Raw genomic sequence first — 21659 nt, 5'->3', positions numbered from 1 at the left:
TCTCTAATGAAGGCTTTTGTTAAACCACCAATGTATGTAATAAGTCATTTATGCCCAATGTATATTTTCAGCCTTCAGGCTGCAGAACTTTTTCAATAAACCGTTAATTATTATTTATTATTATTATTATTATTACACACACACACACACACACACACACACACACACGTCACCACCACCACCCATGAATAAGTTGTTCCTCCCCATGAATATTGATGTCATCGTGAATAACCATCAATAGGAATGAATAATTGTGAATACATATGAATATTAACATAAGGTGCATCAGATTATAGGGATCCAATATATGATGGGAGTGGAGCATTTGGGAGGAGTGGGTGGTGAGAGGAGTGTGGAGTGGGAGGGTGGGGAAGGGGAGTGGAGCATTTGGGAGGGGTGGGTGGTGAAGGGGGTGTGGAGCTGGGATCATGTGGGAGGGTGTGTGGTGAAGGGGGAGGGAGCATCTGGGAGGGGTGGTGTAGGGGTAGTGTGGAGCATCTGGGAGGTGTGTGTGTGGGTGTGGAGCATCTGGGAGGGTGGGGGGTGAAGGGGGAGTGTGAAGGGTGGTGTAGGGGGGAGTGTGGAGCATCTGGGGGGTGGGTGGTGTAGGGGGGAGTGTGGAGCATCTGGGGGGGTGGGTGGTGTAGGGGGAGTGTGGAGGAGCTAGTCTCTATAAGCTTCGTGGCCGTAATTTATATATTTTCTTGTATCTGAAGCACCATCATAGTATATAAAACACAGTGCTCTTGTTTTTCTCTGTTTTATTTTCGACAGTTGGATTTCAGTGACACTTTTTGTATGTATTATAGTCATGTACTCGTGTGTGTGTGTGTGTGTGTGTGTGTGTGTGTGTGTGTGTGTGTGTGTGTGTGCAGAAAACATGTATCGTACCCCGTTCAGCCTTATAGTAGAGTAAACACGCGGGGGTTGTAACCTATGGTAATTACGGACATAAATTAGCGAGAGGAAAGTAAATGCATTGGTTAATAGCGGGAACTGTCACCACACACAAACACCCAGTACCGACCAACAACAGCTGATTACACGCCATCTTGTGTGTGTGTGTGTGAGAGAGAGAGAGAGGTAACCAATGGAAGTAAAATCAATTAACAATGTATCGTGTAAGGTCACCAGGTAAGAGAGGTGAGGTGAGGTAGGCATCGCCCTGGCTTATGGTCGAGTCTTAGTTTAATTTAGACGCCATCTTTATATCGTACCTTGAGTGAACCGGTTATTTATTTAGTTATTTATACAACCCTTTAAATCACAAAATACATCTAGTTGCTTATAGTATCAGTGCAATTTCGTCGCCATTCTGCATTTTGTCCACCTCGCGTTATGAGTCATATAAATGCAACCTCACGTCTCCAGTTACGGGAAAAAATTAGCCTTGCGAGTCTTTGTGAATGAGGGACACGAGGTGACGATGTTTAATGGCCAGTGAACGATGAGGTGAGGGAAATTATGCAGCGAATAATTATTGATATTTGAGGTGTGATGGAAGAGTGGTGGGGAGGGGGTGGGGGGTAAGGGGAGGGGTTGAGGAGGGTTGTAGAGGTGGAAGTAAGAGGATAAAGGGGAGAGAGATGAGAAATTGAAGGGGTTGGAGGTACTGGAGGCTGGAGGGGAGGTAAGAGGAGGGTGAGGGGTGACGACGGATCAAGGAGATATAAAAACAGATTATGTGAGTTTGCGACCAAAGTATCCGGATTTCAGTGACGTCACGATTTTTTTAGCGCAGTGCATTGTGGGATAAAGATTGTCAGAATTCACGTATTGTAATTAATGTATTTTGATTTTGTTGGCCCATGAATGATAATGAAAGTAATAATAAGAATAATAATAATCGTAATAATAATAATAATAATAATAATAATAATAATAATAATAATAATAATAATCGTAATAATAATAATAATAATAATAATAATAATAATAATAATAATAATAATAATAAGCGTCCTTGTATTATTGCTGCCATCACTGCTATTATTATTTTATTATTATTTTTTATTATAATTATTACCACCATCATCATTATCATTATTATTATCATCAAATATTCAATAAAAGACTTGCCTCGTAAATAAGATGCTGTTATCAGTTTAATTACTCCTAAGATACACAGTAATTGCCTTCATCAAGTTAATTACAATTCAACGTTTCTTACACAAACACTCCATCACAATAGCCAGCCCAGCCCCCCCCCCTCTCAGACTCTCCCAGAATGCACCATGACTCTTTGTTTACAAGTGTGACGTCACAATAGGGAGTCCTATTAGTGTTTTTGGGAGTAGAATTATTCTACATTGTGAAGAAAAAAATTATGTAAACAGTTTTAGAATTATGTGTTTGTTGTCAAGTGAGTTTATTTGTTTATTTGTTTATATATTTGTATATTTTCTTTATCATTTTTTATTTATTATTTCATTGATGTTTATTTATTAATATATTTTCAAGGTGGATTTATTTATTTTTCATTAATTTTAAGAGATTTATTCATTTCCTTATTGTTAGAAGATATTCATTCATTCATTCATTCATTCATTCATTCATTCTTACTAGGTGTTTATTTAATAATCTATGTATTTATCTCGTGCTATTGTACACTAAGGACCTGAGACTGAGTACAGGGTGTTGCACCGTAATGGGGACGCACCTGAGACCCTCAATAACCAACCTGTTGTTGAAATACGCTAATTACAGGTTTAATGGCGTTATAACTACTGGTACAGAGCGCCATTACCATAGTGTAGCTGGTGGGGTAGAGGGGTGGTGCTTATTACGGTATATACTGTGTCTTCCTGTAGTGTGAGGTTACGACACACTACTGTTTGTATTATGATGATGACAGCTTTGACGGAAATATTTTTATACTGGTTTCAGTTTTTTGATGATCATAGTAACAATATAATGATATGATGATGATAATAATGCTAATGATAATAATAATAATAATAATAATAATAATAATAATAATAATAATAATAATAATAATCTTAAGAGTCGCTGAAATTTTAACATTGCTGGGTTATCATCTTTCACTATAGGAAAAGTGTATCGTGTCAGCATACGCCATAGGTATAGTGTGTCGAGTCAGCTCACACCATAGGTATAGTGTGTCGTGTTAGCTCATACCATAGGAGGAGCTTTTGCAAATGTAATCAGGGTGAGGCGAGGGGGAGGAGGTCCCCATGGGAGGTGTAGGAACCATGTTGGCTGACGAGTACAACCACCACTACTACCACCACTACCACCATCACCACCACCACCCTCAACACCACCACTACCACCACTATCACTACCACCCTCAACACCACCAGTACCACCACTACCACCACCCTCAACACCACCACTACCACCACCACCCTCAACACCACAATTACCACCACCCTCACCACCACCACCACTATCACCTTCAACACCACCACCAGCAGGCACGGGTAGAGAACACAAGCAGTTGAGTGAGACGCTCCAACAAGCAGGGGACCACCAGGGAGGCACGGAGGAAGGAGGAAGTGAGGACAGAGAGTACACACACACACACACACGACACTTTGAAAAATAAAAACACACACATACAGGAACACACACACGAGGAAGTGATAGAAAGTGCACATACTGTAGGTCATTGGTCGAGGCGATGGAAACGTTCACACACACACACACACACACACACACACACACAAGAACGAGGCGAGTTTTATACGTACACATAAAAAAAGAAAAAACACACATACTTAGGAGTTGGATCAAGCACGCAGACACCAGGAAGTTATCACACACACACACACACACACACACACACACACACACACACACACACACACACAAGAAAAAACACCGCCAGCAGGAAGAGTACAGAAGGCGAGGTAGTGTACTGGAAGCCCTCCTACACTATCCACGGTCAGAGGCTTCCTTTGTTGGGGGTTTCATAACTTACACTACGAGGTTTCCCATGGTCAGTGCCCAGGGCGTAGTGGTAAGTGACGCTGGGGAGTGAAGAAAGTGACAGTAATTCGAGGTTGGGGGATTACTCATAGGTGATATTATTGTTATTTCCCAAAAATATAACTTATGTCTTCCCTATTTTCCCTTGACCTCTGACCTTATTTCCCCTAAACTAACCCATTGGTCATCTCTCTACCTCCTAACCCTTCATCTCAAGATAGTTGCCTGAGTACTTATAGATCAAGCTGATACACTCAAACACACTCAAACACACACTCACACACACACACACACACACGATTACAAAACCCTCCCTCTACTGTCTCGGGAAAGATGGGGGGTGTGGGGGTGTGGGGGGGGAGGTTGATTGACAGACAGACTGACACAGGGACAGGGTGATTACAATACCCCCTCGGCCACCCGTCTCTTAGAAGGGAGGTCTGGGAAACGTGTTATTTTTTCGTTTGTCAGTATGAGTTGTATGATCTCTCTCTCTCTTGGTGTTAGTGTTTGGATTCGGAGTTTCGGATTCGGGATTCAGAGTTTCGGATTCGGGATTAAGATTTTCGGATTCGGGATTCAGAGTTTCGGATTCGGGATTTAACGTTTCTGATTTTGGATTTAAAGTTTTGGATTCGGGATTTAATGTTTCGGAATAAGGATTCAAAGTTTCGGATTTGGGATTCAGAGTTTCGTATTCGGGGTTTGGAGTGTCGGTAGTCGGTTTGTAAGACCTGATCGACACCAGTGGCCTGAGACCAGCCTGGCGGAACACAAACACAGACTGACAGGCTGGGAAAGTGATACTCTGTGTGTGTGTGTGTTGATCCTCCCTCTCCTCCACTCCCCCACTGCCGTGTCTCTGGGGTTTGATTCGACATGTAAATTATTTAGATTTCTCTTGTGTTCACATCCCTACCTCGTGCCTGTCAGGTTTATTTATTTATCTCTTCCAAGTTTTCCTTTTCCTTCCCGCCGTTTGTTTTAGTTTGTTTATTATTGGTCATTTTTAATTCCTCCATGATTGGTTGTCATTGTGTGTTCTGAAGCGTGATTGGTCATTTTTAACTTCCCCCATGATTGTGTTCTGAAGCGTGATTGGTCATTTTTAACTTCCCTCATGATTGTGTTCTGAAGTTTGAGTGGTCATTTTTACCTCCTCCATGATTGGCTGTCATCCCGTATTCTGAAGCATGATTAGTCATTTTTACCTCCACCCTGATTGGCTGTCATTGCATTTACTGAAGCACGATTGGTTAAATTAGTTCCTTCTTGGTTGGCTGAGGGTATACTGTAGTTTACCCACGTACTCCATCTTTTAATCTTAAACAAACTCCTCGTAAGACGTATAATGTGTTCATTCTGCGCCACTGAGTTGATAACACATCTCAGTGTTTACAAACTCGTTTCTATAACCTGGATCTAGTAAGTCATGTTCTGGTTTATATTACAGTGAAAAAAAATACTTTGTGTATTTTGATTATTTTGATATCGAAGGATTTTGTGTATAGATGTTGTATGGAGTTAAATCATACGGGGTTAATACAGAGTGGATTAATTTGTACAAGAGTGAACGAATTTATATATAAGTGAAAACAATTATATATGCTCTTAAAATCTCCACGCCCACTGTCTCACTTCATCCAACGCCCACTGTCTTACTTCACTTCATCCCACGCCCACTGTCTTACTTCCTCCCACGCCCACTGTCTTACTTCCTCCCACGCCCACTGTCTTACTTCATCCCACGCCCACTGTCTCACTTCATCCCACGCCCACTGTCTTGCTTCTCTCCACGCCCACTGTCTTACTTCATCCACGCCCACTGTCTCACTTCATCCACGCCCACTGTCTTACTTCATCCCACGCCCACTGTCTCACTCCATCCCACGCCCACTGTCTACTTCCTCCCCGCCCACTGTCTTACTTCCTCCCACGCCCACTGTCTTACTCCATCCCACGCCACTGTCTTACTTCATCCCACGCCCACTGTCTCACTCATCCCTCCCACTGTCTTACTTCCTCCACGCCCACTGTCTTACTTCCTCCCTGTCTCACTGCATCCCACGCCCACTGTCTCACTTCATCCCACGCCCACTGTTACGTCCTCCACGCCCACCCCACTTCATCCCACCCCACTGTCTCACTCCATCCACGCCCACTGTCTCACTTCATCCCACGCCCACTGTCTTACTTCCTCCCACGCCCACTGTCTTACTTCCTCCCACGCCCACTGTCTCACTTCATCCACGCCCACTGTCTTACTTCATCCCGCCCACTGTCTCATTCATCCCACGCCCACCGTCTTACTTCCTCCACGCCCACTGTCTTACTTCATCCCACGCCCACTGTCTCACTCCATCCCACGCCCACTGTCTTACTTCCTCCCACGCCCACTGTCTTACTTCCTCCCACGCCCACTGTCTTACTTCATCCCACGCCCACTGTCTCACTTCATCCCACGCCCGCAATACATCTCAGGCTTTGGTACGTGTCGATATTGATAAGGAGGAGGAAGTGTGGAAAAGGGTTTTGAAGAAGTGAAGGAAGGAAGGAAGGAAGAAAGGAAGGAATAGAAAGAGGAAATCAGATGAGGGAGACAAGAGAGAGGTAGTGATAGAGGAAGGGAGATAGACAGGGAATGAAGGAGTAAAGAAGGAAGGTACAAAGGGAAGAAAGGAGGAACAACAAGAGAAAGAAAGACAGAAGAAGGAAGAAAAGAGACAGAAAGGAGGAGGAGGAGGTGGGTGGTGGTACAGTGTGTATACCACGAACCAAGAAAGGACAAAAGGTGCACCAGGTGTCAATTAGTGATCACTCAGGTGTGGATGCAATTAATCAAGTGTTGTGTGTGTTCTCCGTGTGGGGGTCGAGTGCTCTTGATTCTCAGAGGGACGCAAGGTCAGTTTATTTCCGTAAAGTCGAGGGTTTAAGTCGGTGTGTTCCAGGGGTTAAGGTATCGTATTCAGGGGGTTAAGGTATCGTACTCAGGGGGTTAAGGTATCGTACTCAGGGGGTTATGGTATCGTTCTCAGGGGGTTAAGTTATAGTACTCAGGGGGTTAAGATATCGTTACCAAGGAGTTAATTTATCGTACTCACAGTTATCGTACTCAAAGGGTACTCATGGCTTTCACGTCAGCATGAAAGACGAACCAATACACGTTTATAGAAATTCTTTGTATTGCTAAAAAATTTAACGGAATAATAGATGTGTGTGTGTGTGTGTGTGTGTGTGTGTGTGTGTGTGTGTGTGTGTGTGTGTGTGTGTGTGTGTGTGTTGAGAATATGGCCGGCACATCAGAGGTCTTGCTCCTATTTAGAGAAACCTTCGACTTTCTTATGACAAATTTACTCTAGTGAGACCGATATTACTCCCACCTGGGGGCTGAGGAAGGGGAGGAGAGGAGTCAGCTGGTCATCCTAGCATGCAATACCTTTCCCCGTTCTCCCCGACCTCCTCCACACGGACACCACCTCACGCCCTCCTCCACACACACATTCCTCCACCACTCCTCTCCACGCTCACGCCCTCCTCACCTTACCTCTCTTCATTTCACTTCCTCGTGTCTCCTCCATGCTGGTGTTCCCCTCCCTCATTCTCTATCTTCTCCTCCTCCCCTTGTCTATTTTCCTCCCCATCTCTCCCCATTATCCCCTCCACGTCTATTCACTCTCCCACCAACCCAATCTCCCTACTCATACTCTTGTTGCCTAACCACCCCATAACTTTTTCTCCCCCCTACGCCAGATGGGTGAGGACCAACCATACTCCTTACACCAGCTGGATAACCCCCCCCTCCCCTTACGCCAGGTGGTTGAGATTCCCTCCTTCCCGTACGCCAGATGGGTGAGGGTCAACTGTACTACTACTAACGTCAGCTGGATGACCCTACCCTCCTCCCCCCTCCCAAAGTACGCCAGGTGGTCGAGTCTTCCTGTCTTCCCTGGCACTAGTAGTCAGCCAGATGACGGGGTAATGTGCAGGTAGTGAGGGAGAGACTAACACACGCCCTCACCAACCTGCTCTACACCGTACCCACAATGACCTGTTATCCTCCTCACCTGTGTCTTTGCTGCAATAACCAACAACTGACACATGTGGTTTAGCATCAATAACAGTTGCTTGTTGTTGATTTATCATTTGTTCTCGTGGGAAAGAGTTTTACTAAATATTGACATGTTTAGAGGATTCGTGTGAGTGCTTTATTTAATGTACCCAAGGGGCTGGGGACTTCCCTTGTTACCATTGCTTTGTCAGGTTATGTCACGTGATGGTATTTTAGCATATACTGTCAGGACCAACGATGAGCCATTGTTATTGTGAATTTATGATGTGATGATGTAATTAGATGACTTGTATGACAGTGAGATTCCTTGGCACTGTGAATGGTGGCGTCGTGTGATTTTTAGATGTCTTGTTACTGTCTTGGTATAGCATGTGGTGTGATGTGGCACCAGATCTGACTCTGTGACTTTAAGATCCTGATACTGAGTGGCTCTGGGAAGATTGAGTGTTGATTAATGGCACTGCCTATATTCTTTCACCTGTGTTTAGTACACTTTTGTAGCACAGTTTCCTTAATCTCACTTGTATGTGGCACTAATGAGATGTTTCTCCTGCAGGTGCCATGTCGGCGTCAAAGATATACCTGGAGACACTGACAAAGGTGGCGCGGCACTCCCAGCAGGGCCTCTGGGGCGGCTCCTCTGACATAGGTAAGTCTGGGTGATGGGCGGGTAAGGGAGGGTGATGGGCGGGAAGAGGGCCTCACATTATGCTGTGTATAGATAGAGGGTAATTCAGTGTGTGTGTGCCTTATCTGTGCCCACTTTTGTGTACATATATTACCAATTATGTTTACATGTGTGTGTGTGTTACCGTATGAACTGTGGAAGTGTACTGTAACTATGAACACGGTAGGGGGAGGGGTAACACGCCCAGGTAACCAGTCATCAGCCGTCATTACCTGGCAGTAAGTACCAGTTTGTGGCCACTACACCACCAGGTGGGATATGACATACAATTGTCAATTACATCTTCACTAATGACCCAAACATTACCCTCAGTCCATTGCCTCTTAATGTATTGTGTACTTAATATTACTAGGTCATATAAATTGGTGTACTTTGGATTACTTTCTTATTTAGATTAATATAAATTATGTACATTATAGTATTAAGTTATATAAAGACCTGCAAACGGTATACTTCATATAACTAATTCAAATAAATTAATACAGTTTATATTGTGTTTTTTATATGCTAAGTTATATATATATATATATATATATATATATATATATATATATATATATATATATATATATATATATATATATATATATATATATATATATATATATATATCTGTAGAATTATTATTGCCTTATATAGTCAGGTTAAGACACTAGAGTAAGAGGTCAAGACACTAGAGTAAGAGGTCAAGACACTAGAGTAAGAGGTTGAGACACTAGACTAAGAGGTCAAGACACTAGAGTAAGAGGTCAAGACACTAGAGTAAGAGGTCAAGACACTAGAGTAAGAGGTCAGACGCTCGAGTAAGAGGTCAAGACAGCTCGAGTAAGAGGTCAAGACGCTCGAGTAAGAGGTCAAGACGCTAGAGTAGAGGTCAAGACACTAGAGTAAGAGGTCAAGACACTAGAGTAGAGGTCCAAGACGCTCGAGTAAGAGGTCAAGACAGCTAGAGTAAGAAGTCAAGAAGACAGCGAGTAAGAGGTCAAGACGCTCAGTAAGAGGTCAGGCACTAGAGTAAGAGGTCAAGACACTATAGAGTAAGAGGTCAAGACAGCTCAGTAAGAGGTCAAGACCTTAGAGTAGAGGTCAAGACGCTCGGTAAGAGGTCAAGACAGCTCGAGTAAGAGGGTCGAGAGCAGCTCAGTGATGAGGTCCAAGACACTAGAGTAAGAGGTCCAAGACGCTCGGTAAGAGGTCAAGACGCTAGAGTAAGAGGTCAAGAACACTAGAGTAAGAGGTCAAGACACTAGAGTAGAGGTCAGACGCTCGAGTAAGGAGTCAAGACGCTAAGTAAGAGGTCAAGACGCTCAGTAAGAGGTCAAGACGCTCGAGTAAGAGGTCAAAGACACTAGAGTAAGAGGTCAAGACACTAGAGTAGAGGTCAGGACGCTCAGTAAGAGGTCAAGGAGCAGCTAGGTAAGAGGTCAAGATTTAGCTCGAGGCTGAGAGGTCAAGACGCTAGGTAAGAGGTCCAAGACACTAGAGTAAGGAGGTTAAGACACTGCAGTAAGAGGTTAAAAATACTAGAGTAGAGGTTAAGACACTAGAGTAAGAGTTTAAGACACACTAGAGTAAAAGAGGTCGAACTTTTAGAGTAAGAGAGGTCCAGGGCCACTAGAGTAGAGGTCAAGACACTAGGTAAGAGAGGTCAAGGCAGCTCAGTAAGAGGTCAAGGCTAGAGTAGAGGTCAGACGCAGTAGAGGTTAAATACTAGAGTAGAGGTTTAAGACACTAGAGTAAGAGGTCACACAAGACACTAGAGTAAGAGGTCAAGACACTAGAGTAAGAGGTCAAGACACTAGAGTAAGAGGTCAAGACACTAGAGTAAGAGGTTAAGACACTTGAGTAAGAGGTTAAGACACTTGAGTAAGAGGTTAACAGGAGTCTTGGTGTGTTGCAGGGATGTGCCTGATGCAGATGGTGGACGTGTACAAGGAGGTCCAGGCCCAGCAGATGAACATTGTGAGTACCTACACCTTGGACGGCTGATGAGGCTCAAGTGGGAGGTCTGGAGGAGGAGGTGGGGGAGCGGCAGAGATCAGTGAGGGGGGCAGGGGTTTGAAGGACAGGGGAAGAAAGGGTGGGTGCAGGAGGAGGAGGTGGGGAGCGGCAGAGATGGGTGAGGGGGGGCAGGGAGGGTTGGAGGACGAGAAGAAGGGATGGGTGCAGGAGGAGGAGGTGGGGGAGCGGCAGAGATGGATTGGAGGGAGGGAGGGAGGGAAGGACAGGGAAGGTTGGAAGAAGGATAGGAATGGATGGAGGAGGAAGGAACAGGGGGATGGACGGAGAGAGGAAAGAGTGGATAGGATCAAGGAGGAATGGAAAGGGGATGAATAGGGAGGGAGACAAAGAGGAGGGAGGGAAGGAAGGAGAAAGGTACATGTAGGGGGGTAAAGGAGGAGAAAGGAGAAAAAGAAGGAGAGAAGGAAGAGTAAATGGTTGGAAGATGTAAGAGGAATGACAAGGGGAAGGAGGAGATGGTAATGGTTGATATAATGAAGTATCAGAACGAAGATAACCTAATGAGTATGAATAAGATAAAGGAGAGAATAGGTGAAACGAAGGAGAATTAGGAAAGACAGAAGAGGGGGATAGAGATGATAGAAGACAAAGATAAAGAAGAAATAGGACATGGAGAGAGAGATAACAGCTGGGAGAGAGATAGAGGAAGCCCTAACGTAGTAATAACCATTAATATTCCTGTAATGGTATTGCTGTAGGGGGTGACCTGTTCTCCTGAAATACAAAAACCAACTAAACCAACAATAATAACTCCAATTAACTTTACTGTTCGTGTTTTATATTGTTGTTTGGTCTCTTTTAAGTGGAGATAGAAAGTGGGAAATAATATTCTACACAAAATGTGATATTAGACTTCAAATTGTATGGACAAGTAAGAAATATTTCCTTAAATCATGAACCTTGGGGGTAGTTGAAGCTTTTACTGTTGGTTTAATTCGTTTTCGTATTTCAGGAAGACCCAGAGCGAGAGTAGTGGTGGAGGGGAAACGTGTAGTAATGGAGGAGTAGGAAATGAACTTGGAGGGTTCATAACAACGCTGAAAAAGGGAATAAAGGAAAAATGTTGTTTTGAATATTGGAGGTAGGGAGGACGTGTTGTGGAAACATGGGGAGGCTCGTCCTAGGGGTCGGAGTTGATGCAAATTGCTTCACAAATTCAACACTTGGAGGTCATCTATTAATATCAGTAGATGGCCGTGTGAGGGAGTTATCGGTCCAGTAAACTGAGTAGTTCCGTAGAAGGAAGAAGATCAATTTGAGGAGACTGCTTAGGAGCCGTTTCAAGTTGGGATTTCATGGTGAAGTGAGGATATGAGACTCATCTCTGGAAATCCTCTTGAGCTTCTTGACAAACGCGGAGGTGGAGGTGTCCGCCTCGTCATGCACCCGAGCTGGGGGGGAACCTTGGCCCGGATTCTTAACCCTTAACCTTACAGTAGACTTTGAATGCGAGTTTTCGGCACATTTATCGGGCATCACTGTGTTGTACCTTAAAGGAGCCGGTCGATGCATAACCAGGCTGTTGAAAATAAACACAGGAAAACTTTAAAAACCGTGACTGGACCTATTGTGGCGGGTCTCCCGGGGTGGGGTCCAGCTCGCTGTGTCTGATGGACAATATTGGCTCAGCAGTATTACTGATCCATCAGCCCCACCTGAGTGGTGCACCTGGACCCGCCGGGGGCTCTCCACCCCTGCTGGAGATAAAAAGATTTTCTATTGTATTTCAGGCTCCTGTATTTCAGTGTTACAAGAATGATTTATGTGTATAGTATACGTGAACTACATCACCAGTTCAGTATCTATATATGAGCCACGGTCGTCCCTGACAATTGTTAAAAAACGAACACATTGCTCACGTGAACCTTGTTCTTTGATGTATAGTACCAACAGTGTCGTGTTTGTGTAGTGTAACAGCTGTTGTCCCCCCCCCCCCTTCGGGTGACGCGGCCGGGATATCAGGGCGGCACCACCTGGCTCCTGAATATTTTTACCTCTTATTTTTTCACAATTTTGTTGAGCAAATAAGACTGTCAGGCTCTATTTGCACGGCGCCATGTAAACACTCTCTGTAACCTTGGCAGTACGACGTATCGGCGAAAATAAAATTCTCTTGTGCAAAAATACTGTATGGCAGGAGGTGGACCTGAACTTGGCCATGAATATACATGGAGGACGCAGCAAAACACTCTGGAAGCTTGTGATCAAAGAGAACACATCTAATGTAGCTGCAGGGCTTTGTGTGTGTGGGGGGGGGGGGCTTGGAGTGGGTTGTGACTGATGAACACTTCCATATTAACAAAGACTAAGGCAGTTGATGCAGCACACACTCCTCATACTGAGCTTATATAAACTTTTATCCTGTAGACAGTGCTCGAGATACTCGTCAATGTCATTGTGACTGAAAACGAACGCGGAAAAAACAGCTGTTAATGTACTCTGTGAACTATAAGAGTTATAACTAATCAGACGTAATCATAAATCAAACCTTCACCTCTGTAAGCAGCATAACGGGGCTGTCACGTGACTCAGCCCAACACTGCTGAAAAACACCACATAATGAAAGCGAGCATCTGTACGTGTCAGATGTGTTCAACCCGTCTTCCTTGTCACCCTTCATAGTGCCAGTCACGGCCACGAGAAGTACCGCCCATATCAGCCAGCATCTCACAGCTGGCCAGATAACGGGGAGGACCTTTGTGTGGCAGAGAGGACCTCCCCTCCTGAGACCCGGGACTGACCACCACACACCTGCCCGCTACCCCGCCGTCCTCAGCTCCGGTCTTGTTGTATCTCACGACCTTTACGTTTACTCCCATACATGCTGATGATTACGGATTTCTCCATTTGGTAGTACCTGGAGAGTTTTGTGTGTCCCTCTTTTAAAGTTGACATTTTCCTGGTGACAATCTTTGGTCTTTCATCTAAAACTCTGAAATCACAGTAAAGTGGTTTTGGATTACGATAATTTAAGGGGTATTTAGGCCACGTACCATTGTCCACTAAGCATTTATCTGTCTGGCCTCAGGTGTAGGATTTGAGCGGTTAGATCGGTACTACGGGTATCACTACAATGTGCTGATGGTGATTCATGGTGATCTCTCTCTCTCTCTCTCTCTCTCTCTCTCTCTCTCTCTCTCTCTCTCTCTCTCTCATTGTCATTATTTCTGTTCTCCAACCTTCATCAATCCCCCTTCCACCACCTCCCTCCACCTCCTCCTTCAGTCCCTTCCTCCTCTTTCCAGATAACCAAAGGAAGGAGGAAAAATAACTGAGTAGAGAGAGGGAGGGATAATGACAGCAAATAAAGGGAGAGAGAGAGGGAGGGAGGGAGGGTGGGGAGGAAAAATAACAAGTGAGCAGAAGGATATAGAGAGAGAAAAAGAGAATATCAGAGAGAGAGAGAGAGAGAGAGACTTGACCCCCTCCCTCCCCACCCGAGCTAATGGTTGTGGTCACCTGGACAATTAGCGACCTGGGCCACTGATCCAGCCAGGTGTATGATAATAAGTAGTGGTCACCTCCTCCTCCTCCCCCACCACCTCCTTTCCTCCTCCTCCTCCACTACCTCCTCCTCTACCTCCTCCTCCACTACCTCTTCCTCCTCCTCCTCCACCACGCTGTGCAAACTTCTCCGTCCACCTGCTTTGTTTCTGCTAATATTTGCCAATTGGTATTTTGCAGCACTGATGAATTCATTAAATACTTAGTGGAAGATTTTCTTGTGGGATCTTTTAATTATTATTTTTTAAACTTATTATTATTATCATCATTAACATTATCGTTGTTGTTGTAAATGTCTGTCTGTAATACATATGATATATCTAATCTGTAAATCTGTCTGTACTAAAACTGTAAAACTCACAGATGTAAATGTTGGTCTGTGATATAACTCCAATCTGTAAATCCCTGTGTGTACCATAACTCTTAAGACGCTGCCTCTCGCCCTCACCCACAGCTCAAGGCCTTCTACGTAGACCTGCTGGTGCCCCTCGAGACCAACCTGGATAAGGACACCAAGGTGCTACAGGTAAGGCAGATCACAGTTAATTGAGACAAAATACCTCTCTCTCTCTCTCTCTCTCTCTCTCTCTCTCTCTCTCTCTCTCTCTCTCTCTCTCTCTCTCTCTCTCTCGCGCTCTCGCTCTCAGAAGCCTTGAGAAAAAGAAGGAATGATAAGTGAGGATCGTGATGCTAAACAAGTGTAGAATGTGACAAGAAAGGGCTAAGACGCCAAGGAACACACACACACACACACACACACACACAAAACTTGTAATAAACATGGTATACAACGTGAATCCTAATACCATTATACCGGTATATAGTAATGATGTATCAACAGGTAGACGGATACATCAACAGGTAGACGGATACATCAACAGGTAGACGAACACATCAACAGGTAGACGAATAAATCAACAGACGAATACATCAACAGGTAGACGATATATCAACAGGTAGATTAATATATCAACAGGTAACAAGTACATATTACCTAACACGTACACAGCCTTACTCGTATAGCCCTTGGGGTCACGCTATTTACTGTCACTGATCTGAGCCACCGAAGCGTAAACATCTCCTTGTACACATTTCCCAATCCATTTAACCTAAATTGGCACCTTGCTGAAGCCCAGGTAGTGTTAAGTAGAGGATAGTGAGAGTGGGAGTGGGTCGCTAGTGACTTTTGTTATGTTATATTTTACCCACGAAAGACAGACCTCTACAAAAGACCTCTTGAAGTGTTGACCTCCACCAAAGACCTCCTGAAGTATAGACCTCCACCAAAGACCTCCTGAAGTATAGACCTCCACAAAAGACCCTCTGAAGTGTACCCATATAAGGTGTGCCTTCATAAGGTAGCTTAAGCCGGGATAACAGTTGATGGTTACAATAGAACTTACTTAAACCAAGGTAACATTATTATTGAATTTATTAAAGCCAGGATAACAGTTGATGGTTACAGTAGAACTTACTTAAACCAAGATAACATTATTATTGAATTTATTAAAGCCAGGATAACAGTTGATGGTTACAATAGAACTTACTTAAACCAAGATAACATTATTATCAAATTTATTAAAGCCAGGATAACAGTTGATGTTTACAATAGAACTTACTTAAACCAAGATAACATTATTATCAAATTTACTAAAGCCAGGATAACAACTAACCATTGTTGTTGTGTTGACAGAGTGAGCAGAAAAAATTCCTATCATCTCACAAACACCAGCTGGACTCCTACACCAAGGCCGCCTCCCAGGTTAAGAAACACAAGAAGAAGAACAGAGGCAATAAAGGAACAATGGATAAAGAAATAAAGGTGAGAAGGACGAGAGATGGTGAGAGAATAAGCTGAGAAAGAGAAAAAATGTGAGATAATTGTCAGGTCACTCAATGTTTCAGAGGTGAATTATATTAAATGGAAATCGTGGAGTAGGTTATGAGTTATAAAGGTAGATTGTGAGTTGTGAAGGTAGATTGTGAGTTGTGAAGGTAAATTGTGAGTTGTGAAGGTAGATTGTGAGTTGTGAAGGTAGATTGTGAATTATGGAGGTAGATTTTGAGTTGTGAAGGTAGATTGTGAGTTGTGAAGGTAAATTGTGAGTTGTGAAGGTAGATTGTGAGTTGTGGATGTTGATTATGAGTTGTGAAGGTAGATTGTGAGTTGTGAAGGTAGATTGTGAGTTGTGGATGTTGATTATGAGTTGTGAAGGTAGATTGTGAGTTGTGAAGGTAGATTGTGAGTTGTGAAGGTAGATTGTGAGCTGTGAAGGTAGATTGTGAGTTGTGAAGGTAGATTGTGAGTTGTGAAGGTAGATTGTGAGTTGTGAAGGTTGATTATGAGTTGTGAAGGTAGATTGTGAGGGTGATTGTTGCTGTGTGGAGTTGTGGAATTAATTGTGGTTGTGAGTTGTAATAATCATGTTTATTTATTAGCACTTATTTATTATTATTTTTAGTGTAGTATTGTAATAATGTTGATATTGTTATTGGTGGTATTAATGTTATTTACTTTTATTAATGTTTAGTAGTATAATTATTGTTGATGCCAATTGTAGTAGTAGTAGTAGTAATTATTGTTGTAGTAATTTTAGCTGCAATAGTTGTAGTAGTAAGTGTCACACTGTAATAATTTTTGTATAACTTTTTTTGCAGCTTCCCTTACCACATTACCAGGGTGTTTACAAAGTCCCTTGATGTTTATGTTCACAAAGTTTCACCGGACAAACTTAACACGTCAGTATGTTTTCACGGTTCCCATCGATGTCCTCATTATACTTACGTCTACAACTTGATGATCTTTTTTGTAACTATAATTCCGTACAGTTATATGAAGAAAATTAAGAACTACACACTGATGTTTTGGATGTGTAACTGAAGAGACTGTAAACACGAACATCAAGGGACTTCGTAAACACCCCCGTAGATCATTGACTGTGCGGATTCAGTTAGTCTCAGTATCTCTACTGACATCACTCGGATTTAATTTGTTGATGATCATTAAAAAAATCATTAAAGTAGTATGTAATGTGGTTCGCTGCTGTCTACATTCTTTCATATACAAGCGTACTAACCGACTTTTTAAATATGAATAAATATCCAGTTTCTCTTCAAGGTTTTGTGCTCAGTGGGTTATCATATCCTACTTTCCCCTGGCCACACACTATTCAACACGCTCGCATGCCGATTAGCTATTCAGCAAATTCACACGACCGCCGGGCATTTAACCAATCAATATTGGAAGGGCTATTCACTAGGTACTATGATAGTAATGCGCTTACTCAATAGATGGCGGGACCACTCACGCTTACCTCACCGCTAATCATCCCTCGACTTGTGTTCAGAAAGTACGATAAAGACGAAAATAATAGGAATTTATTTTGTTTTTTCATCTATTTATAATTTATTTATCAATATTTATATTTACTTTAGGTATTTATTGTGTATTCATTAACAGTATAGTAGCCACGGCCCAGTACACGGTGTACTGTAAATATCCCTAACAGATGTACTGTACCTCAACAAGTATCATAAGTTACCATTTCCTCTGAACTGTAGTCACTTAAGAGGGCATGTAACTGACTCATTTAATCGACGACACAAAGATGACTGTCAAAATGTGGGAAATAAAGTGCGACTGTTTACTTGTCTCGGTAAAAAGAGGTCGTTTAGTGTACGAATCTCTGTATCTGTTTCCGTACTCACAAAGATTCTAAACATTTACTCTCCATCCTAACAGTCTTAAGTAAGCTAACTGATCTTATTAAGGTAGTCTCGGTGTAATTGTTACGTCATATTGGTCGTAAAGTCGTAAGTCAGCTAGTTAGGTGAGTTCTTACAAGTCCAGTTAGGAGTGAAAAATTCGACTTGAGAAATCTAGGTCTGGGGGCGTACACCATCCTCAGGTTTAAATACAGTTAAACAATGGAAAACTTCTATTCCTTAAAATAGTACATCAGTTAAGGTGACAGGTGCATAGTTTACAACAATTAGGAGACGTTAAAGTTGTTGAAAAAGTACATTTGGTGGTTTATCAGTACTTTTGGTGACTAAGTACAAATATTTACAAACACTCAATAAACATTAATTTATAGAAAAGTATACATAATGGTTCTATAATACAGACATTTAGAGAGGAGACGAGAGGCCAGCGGCGGGATCCCAGTGGGTGTGAATGGAAGAGTGATGGGTCAATCTCTGTGGTGTGACGCTCCTTCTCCTCTCTACGTGTTATGTTTCTTTTGAGTCGCCTCTCCCGGATATTGATGTGATGTGGCAGGTCGAGGCTGGCGTCAAGGTGTTTTATGTGTGTGTGTGTGTGAGGGTGGTGTTACAGTATGTGTTTGCGTGTGTTTAGGGGGGATATGTTTGTGTGAAGGGAAGGTGTGAACATGTGTGTATGCGTTAATGCGTGTATGTCTGTGTGTGAGAAAGAGAGAGAGAGAGCTCCACATATAAACGCAAAACAAACACACTATTCGCACGACCGACATTAACGCATGCTGGAGTGGGTGAGGCGCGAGGGGAGAAGAATATGTCTGGCGTGTGAACGAGGTGTGTGGCCGTGACGTGTAGGCGTGGCTGCACTACACAACTCCCCGTATCTTAGTTGAAATTATTTTATTATTTTATTTTATAGTACAGAGACATAATAAAAACTCGTTAATAATAAAAAAATGACAATAATAACAGCTACAGTAATAAGAATAATGATAAGCAATATAATAATAATAATAATAATAATAATAATAATAATAATAATAATAATAATGATGATGATGATGATATAGACGTGATTTGTTCAGACTGCGATCGTCAACAAACTCGGCCATGAAAATTTTATCTGATATCAAAGAGGTAGATAAAGGGGGGCGGAGATAGAGAGAATGAGAAGAAAGGGGGGAAGAGAGGAGTAAAAAGGGGAGTGGGGAAGAGGAATGGAGAGGGAGAAGAAGAAAGGAAGAAAGAGAGCGAGAACAAGAAATTTGAGAGGGGAGGAAGGGGGAGAGAGAAAAAAGGGGGACGAAGGGAGAGAGAGATAAAAAGGTGGAGGAAGGGAGAGAGAGAAAAGGGGGGATGAAGGGAGAGAGGGGAGGAGAGGAGGGAGAGACAGAGAGAGAGAGAGAGAAAAGGGGGGAGGAAGGTAGAGAGCAAACACCGTGACTTTGAAGTATTTTATGCAAATTAGGAGAAAGATTCACAATAACTGGAGCAGCGGCGGCCTGACTGTTGGGTGTCCCCTCGTCTAATCTCCTCCAACCCTCCACCCCCCTCCCATATTCTCCCTCATCCCTTTCCTCCCTCTCCTCTTCCTCCCCCTCCCTCCTTCTCCTCCCTCCCCCCCTCCCCCCCCTTTATCATTGATATACGAAAGGGGAGGAAGGATTGAGAGGGAAGGACTAGCTGGTTTTCCTCCTTCCCTCTTTCTTCAGTGACCCTTTCTTATTCTCCCTCTCCTTTCCCCTCCCCCCTTCACCTCCCCTTACTCCCCTCCTCCTCCTAATCCCCCTCCCTCCTCCATAATCCCCCCTCCCCTCCTCCTAATCCCTTCCCCCACTCCCCTCTTCCCTAATCCCCACCCTCCCTCCTCCTTAATCCCCCCCCCTCCCCTCCTCCCTAATCCCTCCCCCACTCCTCTCTTCCTCCTCCCCACCCATCCTCATCCTCCCCTTCCTTCCTTATCCTCCTCCTTTTTTCCCTCCTTCCCTCTCCCTACTCACTCCCCACCCTCCTCCCCTTCATCTCCCCTTCCACTCTCAAAGGAATTGGAACAAAAATTCAAATCAGTTTGTAATTAAGTGAATTCCGTACATTTATCTTTTTCGCGTTATGACCACCAGAAAAAGGCGAACAACAGGCCACTATGGATCTTATGGTCAATGTGGTATATACCTCTGTCTTGCCCCCTAGACCGGTAAAATTATGTGTATGTCTTTACCCATCAAGTAATTTTTTTTAGCTGTGTTTATTATTATTATTATTGTTATTATTATTATTTTTGTTATTACTATTATTTGTTTTTTATTGTTATTATTATTATTGTTGTTGTTGTTGTTGTTGTTGTTGTTGTTGTTGTTGTAGTCGTTGTGTTGTCATATTTTTTTTATTCTGTCTGTAAAATTGTTGAAGAGGAGAATGACTCAGACAGGCATGGAAGGTGAGATAAAAAACCAGAGAGAGAGGCTAGTCGGGAGGTGGAGAGAGAGAGAGAGAGAGAAGGGTGAAGGCTTGTCTGGGAGGGGAGAGAGAGAGAAGCTAGTCGAGGAGGGTGTGGGGAAGAAGGGGAGGAGGCGTGTCTGGGGGGGGGGAGAGGAGGAGGAGGCGAGAGAGAGAGAGAGAGAGAGAGAGAGAGAGAGAGAGAGAGGTGTCTGGGAGGGGAGAGAGGGACAGACACAAGCACAGGGTGGCCCAGCTGGTAGTGACGTATAATGCTTGCCAGCCCGCACCACCACCATTACCATTTCCACAACACTGTGACGTCACGGTAAACACTTATTAATAAATTTATATTGTAAATAAATTTATATATAACCTGTCCTGATCGCACCAGACTAGTTGTATTTATTTCTTTGTAATTAATTATTATTTTTCATTTACTTTTTTGAAATGTTAAAAGAATAAATATTTATTTTAATTATCCATCATTTCTTCAGCTTAGTGTGTGGTAGAGTGAGGCATATGGTAGTGTCCTGCACCAGGGCCACACAGCACAGTTTACTGTATTTATAATCGGTCTGTGCAATACACTGGAAGAGGCTTACCATTTTTTATTTCCCTCGCACTAAATAGAGAGTAAATTATTTTGCGTATATGAAAATAATTATCTTGGGTTGCCATGTTTGCCAGCAAGAGCTAGTAGTGATAAGACTTATTTAGTTACCCACGTTAAATGGAAACCACATGAATTTTCGTAAATATGAACAGTTGTGTTGCCATGGTTACTGGTAACAGCTAGCAACATACTTTTTCATGCTGTATTTTTGTTTTGTTTTTGTTTGGTTTTTACTAGAGGTTTTTGTGTCCCAGTACTGCCAATACAGGACACAGGTAGATCTTCCCCTCATCATCACTGCTGTGACTCCCAGGCCAGCCGGAAGATAATTTTCCCCCCGCCTTGTTGTGGCTCCCAATAGGAATTAGTGGTAGCTGCTGCTGCACCGGGCCATAATCGCCTTACTGGAGGTTGTGGGTCGACGTTTGCTGATCTTCTTATGTGTCTATTTCCAGCAATACCAGGCGCTGGAGGAGGAGAAACTCAAGATGGACGCCTTTGTCGAGTCCAGCCTGCAGAATGTGAGTACCTAATACCCGTAGTAACTACTTTATGGTGGAGGAGATGAATAAATATTCAGTCCTGAGAGTTAATATAAACGCCAAAGGTAAAAACTAAACCCATCAGTGGTAAAAGGGAAGGAATAAACG

At 43.2% G+C, this 21659-nt stretch overlaps 1 protein-coding gene across 6 annotated transcripts in view; it reads left to right on the top strand.

Annotated features, from left to right (window-relative positions):
* Positions 1 to 21659, top strand: part of LOC121860364 (brain-specific angiogenesis inhibitor 1-associated protein 2-like) — a 169110-nt gene that overhangs the window by 125800 nt on the left and 21651 nt on the right. For all 6 annotated transcript variants that reach the window (XM_042357478.1, XM_042357474.1, XM_042357472.1 and 3 more), the window contains 5 exons: positions 8577 to 8669; positions 10609 to 10670; positions 14689 to 14760; positions 15928 to 16056; positions 21465 to 21530. In XM_042357478.1, coding sequence (XP_042213412.1) covers positions 8577 to 8669; positions 10609 to 10670; positions 14689 to 14760; positions 15928 to 16056; positions 21465 to 21530 — 422 coding nt within the window. The remainder of the gene's footprint in view (positions 1 to 8576; positions 8670 to 10608; positions 10671 to 14688; positions 14761 to 15927; positions 16057 to 21464; positions 21531 to 21659) is intronic.

Source organism: Homarus americanus, unplaced genomic scaffold (genome assembly GCF_018991925.1).
Source record: "Homarus americanus isolate GMGI-L3 unplaced genomic scaffold, GMGI_Hamer_2.0 scaffold26957, whole genome shotgun sequence".
Lineage (NCBI taxonomy): Eukaryota > Metazoa > Arthropoda > Malacostraca > Decapoda > Nephropidae > Homarus > Homarus americanus.
The sequence above is the reverse complement of the archived record's forward strand: the minus strand, read 5'-3'. Positions and strand labels throughout refer to the sequence as shown.